This window comes from Melospiza georgiana, chromosome 15 (genome assembly GCF_028018845.1).
Source record: "Melospiza georgiana isolate bMelGeo1 chromosome 15, bMelGeo1.pri, whole genome shotgun sequence".
Classification (NCBI taxonomy): Eukaryota; Metazoa; Chordata; class Aves; order Passeriformes; family Passerellidae; genus Melospiza; species Melospiza georgiana.
Window position 1 is genome coordinate 13792428 of NC_080444.1, and position 14500 is coordinate 13806927.

A 14500-nucleotide genomic window follows, 5' to 3' on the forward strand; every position below is an offset into this window, starting at 1 on the left:
TGTGTCCCCGCACTGTGTGAGTCAGGAAAGTGGCTGGCTCTGCCCAGAGCTGTGAGCATTTTGCTTTTTATATTTCAGTGCCACACAGATGCGCGTAAATCACCAGGGATCGCTTTTGTTTATTTATTATGGGGGGGGAAGGGGGTGTTTTTTGCTGCTGTTGCCGCTTCTGTCAGCACATCCCCATCCCTGCGAGCCGAGTGGCTCTGGGGCGTTCCCGCGGGGCGCTCGGGTGTCCGCGGCCGCGCTGACCGCTGTCTGTGTGTCTGTGTTCGCTGTCTGTGTCCCCTGTGTCCCTGTCTGTGCCCCTGTGTCCCCGCTGACTGCTGTCTGTCCCTGTGTCCGCAGCCATGCACCTGCTGGGCCTCAACTGGCAGCTGCAGCCGGCCGAGCCGCCGACCTTCAGCAACGGCCTGCGCCCGCCCGGCGACGACGGCCCGCCCGCGCCCCCTGCCGGCAGAGGTGGGTCCGCGCCGCGCCCCCCGAACCGACCCAGCCAGGCCCGGCCCGGCTCGGCTCGGCCGAACTGCCACGAGCCGCCCCAAACCCCAGCTGAGCTGCTATAAAAAGCCCCAAAAGTCCAGCTGAACTGCCCCAAAAGACCACCCGAATTGCCACGAACTGCCCCAAACCCCAGCTGAGCTGCCACGAACCCCAGCTGAACGGCCACGAACTCCTCCAAAACCCCAGCTGAGCTGCCACAAACTGCCCCAAACCCAAGATGAACTGCCCCAAACGGCCCCAAAACTCCAGCTAAACTGCCCCAAACTGCCCCAAAACACCACCCAAACTGCCCCAAAACCTGAACCGCCATAGTGCCTCAAAACCTCAGCTGAACTGCCACAAACAGCCCCAAAATGCCACCTGAACTGCCACAAACTGCCCCCAAACCACCCCAAAATGCTATCAGACCACCCCAAAATGCCACCAAGCCTCCAGAAAACACCCCAAAAAGCCACCAAACTACTACAAACAGCCCCAAAATGTCACCAAACCCACAAATAGCCCCAAAACGCCACCAAAACACTCCAAAACACTGGCAAACCCCCACAATCCTCCCCAAAATGCTGCCCAACTGCCCCAAAACACCATCATACCCCAATAAGTCACCCCAAAAGGCTGCCAAACAGCCCCGAAACACCACCAAACCCCCAGAGATTGCACCAAAACGCTGCCAAACCACCCCAAAATGCCACCCATCGTCTCCCTCCCATGGCTCTCAGCACACCCCATGGTCACACCAAATCCTGCAGGTTCTGGTTTATCACCAGTGAAGCTGTGGTAGGAGGATGCTGGGGAAGTGCTCTCAGAAATGTGCTGTGTTTACTGGCTGTGTGCTCTTTTTCCAGGCATAGCTTAGAGAGGCCAAAGAAAGAGGAGGCTGAGGGAGCTGGGGCTGCTCAGCTTGCAGAGGTGACTGAGAGGAACCTCATTAATTGTGTAAATATCTGCAGGGAGGGCTCAGAGCATGGACCGAGCTCCTCACAGTGGTCCCAGCCAGCAGAACAGGAGGCAGCGGGCAGGAACTGGTGCTCAGGAAGCTCCACCTGAACAGGAGGCAGAACTCCTGTGCAATGACCAAGCACTGGATCATATTGGCCCAATCTCCCTCACTGGGGATATTCCAGAACATTCAGGACACAATCCTGTGCCCTGTGCTCTGGGATGACCCTGCTGGAGCAGGGGGGTTGGACCACATTGACCCACTGTGATCCTTTCCAGCCTGATCCATTCTGGGATTCTGTGAAAAGCAAGCATTGTAGTGCTTGAGAGAATTCAAGAACTGGCTTGAAGCCAGGACCACATCCCTGGTTCTTCTTTCTCAGTGAATTCTAATAGCAAACACCAAGGACAGCAGAATTTGACCCATGGTAAATGGCCTGTCTTGTGATATTAATGTGAGAAATTAGACAACAAATGGTTTCTTTTTCTCTTAAAGAAAAACTGTGTTCCAGAGGAGGATGACAAAGATGTGGCAGGGGAAATAAGTAAAACCTAGAACCAGAAACACTTTATTAAACTGAGAAAACCTGTGTTAAAAACACAGAGAAGTTACATGTCACAAAAAGGATTTTAATCATTTAAGTTGAATGTTTTTTACAGGTGAGGTTCAGGGATTTTCTTTGCTACATCACAGTAAGGTCTTCTCTGGTTATTATAAAAATTATGGGGAGAAGGCAGAACAGAATGTTACAATCAGACAAAGCACCTCCCACGCTTTAGTGGGCTGGGATGGTGGATGGCATGACTGGAACAGAAGTCTGAGCACTTGATTTTTGTCAGCTGAAATGTCTCTGAATTCTGTTCAGGGGCTGAGCACTGCTTTGCACTCAGGACCTGTGTCTCATGTGAAACTTGGTAATTGCCAAAGCAAGTGTTAGAAGCAAATGCTGACACAGGATACTTGTATTGGGAAAACAATCAGTTAAAATAGACTTGGGAAAGGAACCTGAGTTGTTCTTTTATGAGCTTGATCATTTAATGGATTTGCTTCTTTTTTTCAATAAATGCTGCTGCACCTCAGCTTCTCCATGTTTTCCATGGAGGATCTAATTTTTGCATCCTCCTTGTCATGAAATCCTACATCCTGTTAGTGCCAAAAACCTGAAAATTTTTAGACAAGAGTTCATTGGCTTGGCTTTCATCTCTGGCTGGCTATAGGTGAAAGTGCATGAGCAGCACGTCCCTAAGTGCAAGGCAGAAGGTTTTCATTGCTGCTGAACTGCCTCCAGGTTGGGCACAGGTGAGAGACCCTGTGGTTTTGGGCAGGAACCTGAAGAGCTCAGGTCGGCAATTATGGTCATTTAGCAGACAACTGCAGGGCTTTAACACCTTTCCCAATTCCCTCCCTGCAGCTTTTTGTTGCCATCTCTGTGCAAATATAGGGCAGCAGGACTGCAGGATTGGAATGGGCTCATCTGCCTGGGGCACTTCAGTGCAAATTCTGGCAGTTTATCCCAGCCCCACTCTAATTAGCTTTGCACATTTGAAGAGGCTGAGATGCTGTTTTGGGAGTGGTAGCCTCCTGTAGAGGAGACAAGGAGACAGAACCGCTGGTTATGTCTTAAATTGCTGCGGTTAGCTTTCCTCAGAGCATGTTGGAAAAGTTTGCTTGTTCTTCTGACATTTTGTAGAAGGTTGCTGAAATGCTGATAAGGTGGGGGAAGGAGGAAGAACAATATTTAGGCAAGTAATCTTCCACAGTGGAATAAAATGAATGACAGGTTTGGGTGAACACAAGGAATATCGAGAAGACAAATTCCTAGAGCAGGGAAGGGTGAAAAGTTTTTCTACCTCACCTTTCTTTTTATGTCCAAGTTAAAATTGCTATTCCAGCAGTTTTTAGGAAAAAGCCTATGACAGCTTTTAACACAACAACCATTTCAGGGCTCTGGCTGTGGAGAGTGACCTTTCTATAATTGACACAACTCAGGATGAAGCCATTCTTTTCAAAACACGGGTCTCCCAAAGAAACCTTTAACCCCTACTCTGAGAAGGGCCACTTAAACACAAGCTGTGCCTACTCAGCAAGCAAAGCATTTTAAAGTAGAGCAATTTGAAAGGAGGAAAAAAAAATAAGGCAGGTATTCAATTTGATCTGCCTGTTCCTTATTAAGAGACTAAATTCTGGTAGGAAATAATAAAACTGCAATTTAAGGGGAATGTAAATTACTTTATTACTGCATTTTCCTATCTGAATGAAAACAAAATTCACTATTAAGATAACACAGTTTCAGGTTTTTTGTAATTACACACTACATCTCACTAATAGTGGGTATGTCTGAAAGGAGGAGGCAAGTGCAATGGGCAGAAAAATCCCCAGTGCTGCTTTAAAACTGCAAGTGAAGTCCACCATGCTGTGAAAGTTGTGTTCAAGTAGGGATTTAAATTAGAAGACAAAAATTCCCTTCCTAATACGGATCATAAGGCAGTAACCCTTCATAGTGCATAAAACCTTAAAAATTGATACTGCCTTGGAATTTCTATGGGGATGAGATAGATTATTATGACATTAAAAAACTTTCTGAGAGTAAAGCCCATTTATCTCTTATGTTGCATAAGGATAACGTTAGAATTTGGGTGTAATAAATCTAAATTAAGGGGGAAAAGAAAAGAGGCATGTTTGGGAATAATTGCTTCTTCAAAAAGCAGTGAAATAGATGACCTTATGGGATTTATCTGTATCTAAATTCTATTCATCTATGCCAAAAGTTTTCTAAATTTAAAATTATATGGTGGGCTAGACACACATTTCCATAAAATCTGTGACCATGTTTCTAATTGACAGAATACACCAACACTAACCCCAGCTGAAAACTCATATAAAGAATGCTTTGGTGTCAACTTTTTCGTTTAGGACATATTGTCTTTGATGTGCTCACAAATATAGCAAATTTTATAGTAATTCAAAACTGTCTAAGTACTTTTTATCTAGATTGTTTGCTATAGTAATGCTCTAGAAGGCTGAAAAGCACAGGTAGAGATTGTGATCTCTGATTCTAGAACCTCCCATTTTAAAAGACACCAAAAGTAATTGTGGACAGTTGTAGAAAGATCACTTTAGGTACAATAAATATGCTGACTATTTGGAAAAAAGTTGATATTAATTTGTGTTTTGATATTCACATAATCCAGGGTTTGCTTCTCTTTGGATGAACCAACCTGATCCAAGCTCATTCTCAGTTTGAGGTATTTCACAAAGTCTACCACAGTGCATGTGGATTTCAGAAAGACTTTTTTTTCAAAAATATTGCAGTTATTAAATATTAAAGTACTGAATTGTCATGAAAAATACTTGTTTCCAGATACCAAATTCAGAATTGCAAATATAATGTCAATAGTGAAACGAAGAAAGTTTAATTAACTGTTAAATTTGGCACCACCTCACTTGCTTGAGCTGTGAGAGAGAGGAAAACAAGATTTCTACTGATGTAGCAGAAATTGTCCTTGGATGGATGTGGGAAGCTGAGCTCAGCAGTCATTGTGGAGCTGTACAGGTTGTCTTCAGCTCTCTCCAAATGACGCTGAGAGCTCTGCCAGATGCTGCAGCTGCGAGTCACATTTTGGGCTGCACGCAAATTGTTTTCTAATAGTTCAGATATTTTATTAGCGATGCAGCACACAGGCAGTGCTAGAGGAGTGGCAGGATTCTGAGAGGGGAGGATGTGCCATCCTGCCAGAGGGACGAGCTGGGGCTCAGATGCCAGCAGAGCAGCTCGTGAGTCACTGCCTGAGGCAGCCGCGCTGCCCCTGACCGTGCTCCTGCTGAAACCCACCCGGCACACCGTGCAAGGGCTCGGCAGCAGCTGCAGGGAACTCTCTGTCGCCTTGTAAAAGATAAACTCATCCCTCATTAACAATGTAAACAACATGAATCTCCCGGTTCTGCTGTTTCCTGTCAGACGCCTTGAAACAGACGATCAGAATGTAATAGCAGTCAGTGTGTTTTAAATGTCACTTCTCTTACCTTCCTTCAGTTTAATCAAGACAAGCCATCATTTTCCAGGTGGATTAATCTTATTAAGTATTTATGTGGCTAATGTAATGTAGATCTTAATTAACACGTTAGCAAGCAGAACTGTTAAGATGGAGGCTGTGAAGGCTAGCAGATGTGGTCTTCTGGAAATAGACCAGACTTAAGGGCTGTCTCGGAAAAGCAAAGGATTTGGCTAAATTCTACAGAAGAGGAGTTTTAGCTTTGTGGGTGTGTTAATGGTGATAGCATGAGTTGCTCTGTTCAAAGTTAGGTGATGAAGTTTGGTAAATGTAGCGGGATATAAGAAAATAAAGATAGTGTAGAAAGTAATCTTATCCATAAGGAGTTGCAGCTGGGCCAATTATCAAAGATTAGGAACGGGCCTGACTTTACCAGGCCACAGCTGTGACCAGTGAGAAGAAGATGCTATAAAAGAGTGGGGTGGCTGGGTAAGAGGGGAGCTGGAGTCAGTTTGTGAAGGAGAAAGAGTCAGTGCTCTGAGGAGGTGCCCATGAGAAACACCAAGAAGGTATGGAACTTCTGTGATAAGGAGACAATAGTATGGAACCCCTGTGATAAGATGACAACAGGTATATGCCATGTCCAAGGTTCCAATTCTAGAAGCCCTTACTTCTCACTCAGGCACCAAAGAGATGAACAATCAGAGATGATTGCTATCCTGATTTAGAAATCCATACTAGTATGTCTTTGCTCTTTGTGAAATGCAGTGAACCAACAGATCTTAATTATATTTTGGTTATAATTTGCTTTTGATTCTGAAAGCAATGGCTCTTGTGAAGCCATGCTCACATGAATGTGAAGATGTGCCTAAATTTTTAGGTGTATCAGGTGTGTCATGTTTTAGTAAAAGCAAACTGCTTCATTTCCCTGCACATTGGTTGGCTGCAGCTGAGCCAGAGCCGGGGTTTTATGCAGACACTCACTTTGAAGATTTTCTTTCCTCTTGCCACAATAGACATTTAGGATGCTGACCAGACAACCTGAGGGTTTGGTTTTGTACTGGAATCTGTTTTTCAGGACTTCTGAAAGCTCATACACTCAGAAGCTTCCTTCCTCCTCACTTTCCAGAACAGAGCTCATTGGTGCCTCAGCATCTTGAGTGTGACTAAAGTTCAAATGTGCCACAGCAGCTCCTGCAGACAAACTCTCATTGCCTGGCTTTTTAGCTCATTGCAGCTGAGGGAATTTGTTTTGCAGTAGCAGTCAATCTATTGTACACATTCCAGAGATAATCTGTTCTCACCTGAGTCCGAGGGCACTTAGGTGATAGTAGATAATTTGAAGTGTAAGTTCATACAGGGAGTTGTCAGTATGGTAACAGTGCATAGCACTGATTTTTCCACTGAAGATATTTGTATGGAAAAGGCATTTTCTACTCTATTTTATTTGCCTTACTGGAACAATAAGACATGTCTGGCCATATAAGTAGCAAATTTACTTAAGGAAAAAAGTTAAACTATCGTGCTGAACCATAGTAATTCTCACACGGTCTCTTTTGGCAAAAAGTCAGTGGAGTCTATTTTTATATTGAATGGTTTCCTTTACACAGCTGTACCATAAATTTCTTCAGAATTCCAAGTCATCTGTGAAAATCCCTGGCTATATAAAAGAACAGCAGAAAAATAAGCTGGATAAAAATACAAGATAAGCTATGTCTGTAGCAGTGATTTATTAGAAGTATAGAATTACAGGAAAAGAAGGTAAAGAGAATTTAACCAACCCTGATGATATTTATTCCTCATATTTAATTTGAGCTTGTCCACATTATCTTGGTAGTTCATTTCAGATCCACTGGAATGGTTATTCTGCTAGGTATTTTTCAAGAGTGCCATCAAGATGCAATTTGCAGTCATCCCCATGATAGAGGCACACAGCCACAGCACTGGAGTTAATTGCTGTTTCAATGTGATGTCTGTAGTGTGACACTGCTGGTAGCCAGATTTCATTTTTATTTTTAATTTTAGCTACAGTGTAGGATACTGTAGTTATAAATAATCAAGTATATCTGGTTGCAGTGTAAATACAGCTCTGCCTCCATGGCTGACACTGCTTGACATCAGTTAAATCAAAGGCTGACTGGGTATGTCCCATCCTCTGCCACCTTGAGTCTGACCTCCAGCTCACAGATGAGACCTGCTGACAGCTTAGCAGGGGGAGTTTGCATTGCTGTTGTCATGGATTGCCTGTCTGTTAGCTTCAAAGGCAAATACACTTGAATGCTAAAAACAGTCTTTTCAAATGTATATGCCAAAATAGTAATTCAGCTGGGTAAATAAAACAGCAGTTTAAATGAATAAGTGTTATTTAGTTGATGAATATATGTTTGACTGCGTGATTGAAATGGCTCCCCTGGGTAAGATGAAGAAGTATGCTTTTAAAACTCTTTTGTAGATGTTTATAGAGAGAAAATGACAGGGGAAAAAAAATCAAGTATCTATGGAGTTATGAGATAAACATAGAACTTTACAACAGTCACCCACAACAGAGAGAATGATCTTGGGATTCATTTGTTCACAGCAGCATGAGTAGTTTGGGTTGGTCTTTCTTCACAGATTTGTCAGTTTGTCACATCTGTACCTTCACTAAAATGCAGTTGATGCTCTTTGAATGTGATCTGCAGTGGTCCATCAATTGGAAAAGCTTCTAAAAATAGCTGGAGGGGAGTGAGTCAGGTGGCAAGATACATTCTCTGCATTAGGAGGTGAGGACTGAAGGGAGCTATAAAAAGTTTGAGTCTCTAGTGACATGCTTTGCCAGGGAAGCTGTTAGCGCAGAAAAAGGCTCTGCAAATACAAAGTTGGGATGATGGTCTGCTTCTCAGGTTTAAGAAAAAATCAACTTTAGCCTATTAACTGAGGTAGATTCAGTGGTCATATCTACTTTGCATTCCTCCCTGTATTTATATCCTGGGAGGAAACAGTATGAAGAGGCCACTACTGAGACACCTAGACACCTCCTGTATTTATATTATATTTATAATATAATATTATTATTATTATTATAAATATTTATATTTACTGCTCTGCCTTCCTCATCTTCAAGGTGAGGACTGGTCATTGTTAATAATTCTGTTTTACAAATAGGCATCTGAGAGCAGCAAGATCATGACCAACCCAGGTGCAATGGCAGTATCAGAGCAAGGAGCAGAGCCAAGATGCTGTCACTGGTTTTGTGTCATACCAACAAGGATAATTCAGCAGGAATTTATGAGAGCATGATTCAATAATGCATAATCTTTAGAGTTTATTGACATCTTGTGGAACTTAAAACTTTATAAGTTGTTGTCTAAGCTTGCAAATATGAAACCTGGGTTTTAGTATAACTTGAAGCATTTCTAAATTTTGTTATTACAGCATTGTAATGTGGCTCCATAAAAACAGGATGCCATGATTTAAATTCTTAAAAGCAAAAGGAAAGGATCCTTTCAGCATGCCAGAGGTGAGGCAGCAGCTGTTCCTTGCAGATGTGGCACAGGCTGGGTATAGAGCATTCTCTACAGAAATACAGACTGAAAAGAGTCACCCATCTGCCCCATTCTTTGCTGCAGGTTAAATATATCTCAGCCACTTCTGAGAGCTGATCATCTAACCTGCTCTTAAAATCCTCTGCTGGGGTGAACCCCTGTCACAATTCCCTTCCCAGGGAGATTTTCCTAAGATGTTCCAGGAGGAGAACTAGGAACCAGGTCATTTGTGTTGTAGAACAAAATAAAAGTGTATCTGTGGGGAGATGCTTCCAAGGACAATATCAAACCGAACAGAATAATTTCAGTGTTAGATAAACCTGAATCAAGTCTCTGGGCTCAGTAATAACTGCAAATTCAATTGTCTTATCTGCAGTTTTCACCAATTTTTATTTCACCGTGATAACTTCAACCTGCTGATGAGAAATTCAAAGGAATTGTCTTGTAGTAATTTTTTTGGAGGAAAGTCTGACATCTAATATATTTTTTTTTACCTTTGCACGCTGAAGTAGTGTGAATGTAACTCTGGTTTTCCTGATGGCTGAAGTTTTATTATTTTAGCTTAATTGATATATTTGAGGATCCTTGAATCCTGAAAAATGCCCTTTCCCACAGAGAAATACAAAGCAGAAATTTGGATATCCAAAGGAAACTAAGGGTAAATTTATCTAGAAATACTAAAACCTTATCCTCCATTAGAATTAAATTTATTTTACAGTTCTATTCTATTCTACAGTTTACATCTTTACAGTTCTAGAGAATACATACATAATTAGCAAAAGCCATTGACAGTTTTGGAGTTTCTTTAATAGCCAGTGAAACTATAACTGCCAACAGAGACTATTGTGGCCTCTGTACATTTGCTGCACTGTATAATAATAATAATTCCTGGAAATAGCTTTTTCTTTGGCTGGTTGGCTATGGATATCTTGCTCCTGAAGAAGAAGGTTCTTTACAGTGTATCAAGGAGCCTTTTGCAGATTAGATATAGTTGATATTCATTAAAGAATGCTTCCAAAGAAATTATTTACAGCTTACTTTTAAATATTGAAAAAATACTCATTATTTATTACCATATGTTGGGATTGTGAAATAAATGTAATGTTCTCAAAGGAGGTGAAGGTGCCTGCAGTCTTTGCTGACTTCCCAGCTCTGCCAGTGATAGTATATCATGCCACAGGTGATTTTTGGTGTGTTCTCTGTCCCTGGTTTTCCTCTCCATGTAGGTGGGTGAGAACTAATTTAAATTCTAGTGAGGTGGTGCTTGCCTTCCTTGAGATATCCTCTGTTGCAGTAATCCATTAGAAGTGAAATTCTGTAGTTTCCATGAAGCAGGATGTGTTTGGATCTGGTTGTTCTCTGTGGCGCTAAGGGCACATTCCTGGACCCTCTCAGCCATTTTTCCTCATTTTTGCAGCCTCTTGGTGCAGCTTCTCCTGCTTTCCCTTTCTTTGTCAGTGCTGTTATTGTAGACCCATTAACATAGAAAATGAAAAAACAAACAAGTTGCCAAAAGCTGTAGAGCAGTTGGTATTCAGAGCATTCTTTTACCATTTCAAAACACTGCCAACATAGTATCTGTTTCATTATGTACAAGTGTAAGTGCTGCTAACATAGATAATTTAGAATCTATAATTGAAACCGTGCTTTTGCTGCTCTCTCAATTAAAGATAGTCAAGACAGAAAAGCTGTTATGTACTTACCTGCTGGAATTATATGTTGTTCTGTGCCATCCCATTACATTCATACAGTGCTGGAAGGTATTTCAAAAGTAACTTGCCCTTTATTGAAAACAGCATTACCCTACAGCAGATAAACCCCCATGAAGTAAACAGAAAAACCCCCATGAAGTAAACACTTTTTACAAATGCTGTCAAGTTTTATCAGAGGTATCACTATCATCCAGTCTATGGTAATAGTGGTATTAGTGATACCTTTAAGTTTCTGTGATTGTAAACAGATATTTTCTGTGGTTGTCTGGTTTATTATAGTGTCTTTGTAAGAATTTTTAAATGGATTTCTCACCATGTTGTTTGGGAATACAGAACACAAAACCAAGCAATGCTGCATACTGTAGCTTAAAAACACTGCTAACTCCATGTTCTGCACTCCATGTTTAAAATGTGTGTAGCCTCAGAACCTGTTCAGTTGAGAACAGAAGGGATTTGCACCATATTTTAAGGGTTGACTATTTCATGGGCTGGAAGCCAGAGCACTCAACCAGAAAGGCCTTGTATCTTGTCTTCAATAATGCATGCTGAAAAACCAACAAATGATGGGTTTTAACTAACCAGAGCACAGGGGAAGAAGACTTGTAGATAGACCCTGCTTGAGGCAGAGAAAGCTTCAAAGGCCCTGCACTGAGCTGTGCTAACTCTGTTTCAAGAAGAAGATGCACATTACAGCACAGATATTGTCCTCTAAAGCCTTTTGTGTGCATTTCATTTCTTCTGTCAACTCTCTTTTCTGTGACCTAAAGTCTATTGGACTACTTCAGTGAAGAAAACAGTGGTAATAAAAATTTGCAATCAGTTCATTTACATTGAAGTTACCCTTCATTTCACCTTTCTGGCAAATTTTTATACCCCAGTTGTGTACAAGATGCAACTGAAAAGAGCACAAGGAGATTCACGTGTGTTTAATTGACTCTGCTGTTGCTGTTTGATCACTGAGGAGCAATCACAGAATTAAAGGGTTTGAGGGATGAGGAGATTGCTGATGCTCCTTGGAAAAAAAAAGCGGTTTGCAGAGTTTTTGCTTCAAATATAAGGGCCAAATTCTTACATCCTGACTGGAACAGCAGGCAGATTGCATCAGAATAAGAAAGTTACAGTTTGATTTAAGAGGTGTCACTGCCACAGATGTTAATCTTGAATGAATAAAACTACCTGCATTTAAACCAGTTGTCTCATTTGATTTATATTTGCTTTTGTTTTACAGGACCATGGGTCACTAGGAATAGCAGCATAGATAGTGGAGAAACAGAAGTTGGCCACAGGGTCACCCAGGAGGTGCCCCCAGGAGTTTTTTGGAGGTCTCAGATCCATATCAGCCAGCCACAGTTCCTGAAGTTCAACATATCCTTAGGGAAGGATGCTCTTTTTGGTGTTTATATAAGAAGAGGACTCCCACCATCACATGCCCAGGTACTTTATCAATGTGTTTGTTGGCTTTGAATGTCAGAATGCAAAACTTAGGTCATCTTTGTTGGGTTTATGTTGGAGTTTACAGAATTCAAGTTTTGGGATTTCCTGAATTCCTTCATTTGTCTTACTTGACTGAACCACCCTCATCTTAACATTTTTCAGTTGTTAAAGCAATACATTTATAAAATAAGAAATTATGTATTTGCTATTCAAATGTGGTGTTAATTCTCTGGTATAATTTTGGTACAAACTGGGATAAAACTATCCAGTTATCTGTGAGACAAAACTGATGAGTTGAAGACCAAAATCTTTGATTAGACTTGACAGTAAAGGAGTGAGGAGGTTGATTTGGGTTTATTACCTCTGCTTCTAAGAATTTGTGCAGAAGGAGCTTTGGCTGTGCAAAATTCATCAGCTTTCTGTAGTAAACTGTTTTCCAATGTTCTGTGAGTTACTGCATGGGTGTGTTTGAGTGGTAAGAAATCAGCATCAGCAGTGCACAGCCCAAGGAGGGGAGGATCTGGTCAGTTTTCCATGTTAGCATATGCTGTCCTGAAATTTGATACAAAGGCTGGAGAAATTGGGAAATTGCAGAGGGCTGCTGACTGATTTTCAGTCATTTCCAGCCATGCAGACAGCACAAAAATTATATCTTCAGAGAATGTGTTCCAGGGTGGGAGCCTTTCTTCAGAATGTTTTGATTTTGGCTGTAAGGCTTCATTCAGTATGCTGTCTTGAGGGTGAAATTATGTCTGTGGATCTTCAGCTGTTCCAGTGAGGTCATGGCATAATTCATTGCACATGTCTCAATTCAGAATTTTAGTGCTCACTTACCCTATTCCACCGTGAATAAAATGGGAATTTATTTAAGGAAAACAAACAAAAGTATAAATCATTAAATGAAAATTACTTAGGGCAGCCAAAGCTCTGAAGCAATCACCAAAGTTTGCTGTAAATACAGGTTAATTTTAATTTTTTGACTAAGACATGAGGGAGGTATACCTGTATCGTTTACAAGAAATTCAGTTGGAAGTAGTTGGTAGTACAAAATATTTTCTTTTAATTCAGGATGAACTTTATTTTGCAGTATGATCAGATGTATTTGTTCTAGGTTTCATTATGATGCTCTCATCTGAGAAGGCTGTGATCAGGCAGAGTTTTTTTTTTCCTTTGACTCCACCTCACATGGATAGAATAGAAATTTTGTGACCTTTCTGTTAAATTAAATAATGAGAAATATCATCTGTGTTTCCTGTTGAGCTGGATTCCTCCTCAGGGTACCTGCTTTCCAGTCTTCTGAGGAAGCAATTCTAAACCTCTTCATAAGTGGGGTTAATGAAACACACCGTGTATAAACTCGTATAGATCTGGTCTGAATCTGCAATATGACCCAGCATAAACCTCCCACATTCAGGCAGGGTCCTGGTGCTTGTTAATAGGGTGCTACAGCAGGAGGTTCCTGCTGTAGTTTGCCCAGCAATCAAAATTCAGTCAAGCTGCTACCAAGAGAAATTATTTTAGAATAAGAAATGCAAGCTGTTACAGACCTGAATTAGTGAAAAGAAGCCTTGTTCTGACAGAAAGGAGCACAATACTTTTGTATGAATGAAAACAGTCTGAAGTTGACACCAGACGATATTTTAAAATTGAAATTTAAAATCCTTGTTTTTGTAGGTTAGGGACATGAGCTCTAAAGCAGTGAACAGCTTGACAGTTCATCACTGATCAGTGCTCATATGTCAAGCTGAGTAAAATCCTTTGTGGGAACAAGTCAATAATCAGCAAATTAGGTACATGATTAACCTGAGACAACAAGATGCAGTTCCTGTCTGAGAGCCCTGCTGAGATTTAACCTTCTCAGTATTACTGTTTAGCAAATATTCCAAGTGCCTGGTTTAGTCAGTCAAACTGATGTAGCTGTAAACTTGTCTGGATGCAGCCTGTGTGCTGTGTGCATGGGGAGGGGAGCTCTGAGGAGAGGCCAAAATGCAGTTTTGAGTGGCAAGCAGAGTACAAACCGGAATGCAGAGCTTTTGGGCAAAATCCCTCCAACCTGTGTACTGCTATGCAGAAATCCTATGCAGAAATAAAAAAATGCACATTGCAGGCTTGAATGATCAATAGGAATTTAGCAGAAGAGAGTCATATTAATAGAATTGATAATGTATAGAAAATGAACTGTAAATATCAAATAATGCATGAAGTGACTCTGCAGAGCTTACAGGAGTTGTGGTGTTGCTACATGCTGGTAGCACGTTCCAAATGATGCATGAAATGAGGTAACCTGAGAGGAACTTCCCTGGAATGTCTGGAGAAGGCAATGTGTGGGGCTGTATTGTTTTCATTTCCAGCAGCGTGGCTTATACTTATAAATGTTTCATGTCAAAATGAAAA

At 41.3% G+C, this 14500-nt stretch overlaps 1 protein-coding gene across 16 annotated transcripts in view; it reads left to right on the forward strand.

Annotated features, from left to right (window-relative positions):
• The window catches only part of TENM2 (teneurin transmembrane protein 2), a 617488-nt gene that overhangs the window by 489850 nt on the left and 113138 nt on the right, over window positions 1–14500 (forward strand). For all 16 annotated transcript variants that reach the window (XM_058034869.1, XM_058034857.1, XM_058034859.1 and 13 more), the window contains 2 exons: window positions 349–462; window positions 11901–12106. In XM_058034869.1, the coding sequence (XP_057890852.1) occupies window positions 349–462; window positions 11901–12106 (320 nt within the window). The remainder of the gene's footprint in view (window positions 1–348; window positions 463–11900; window positions 12107–14500) is intronic.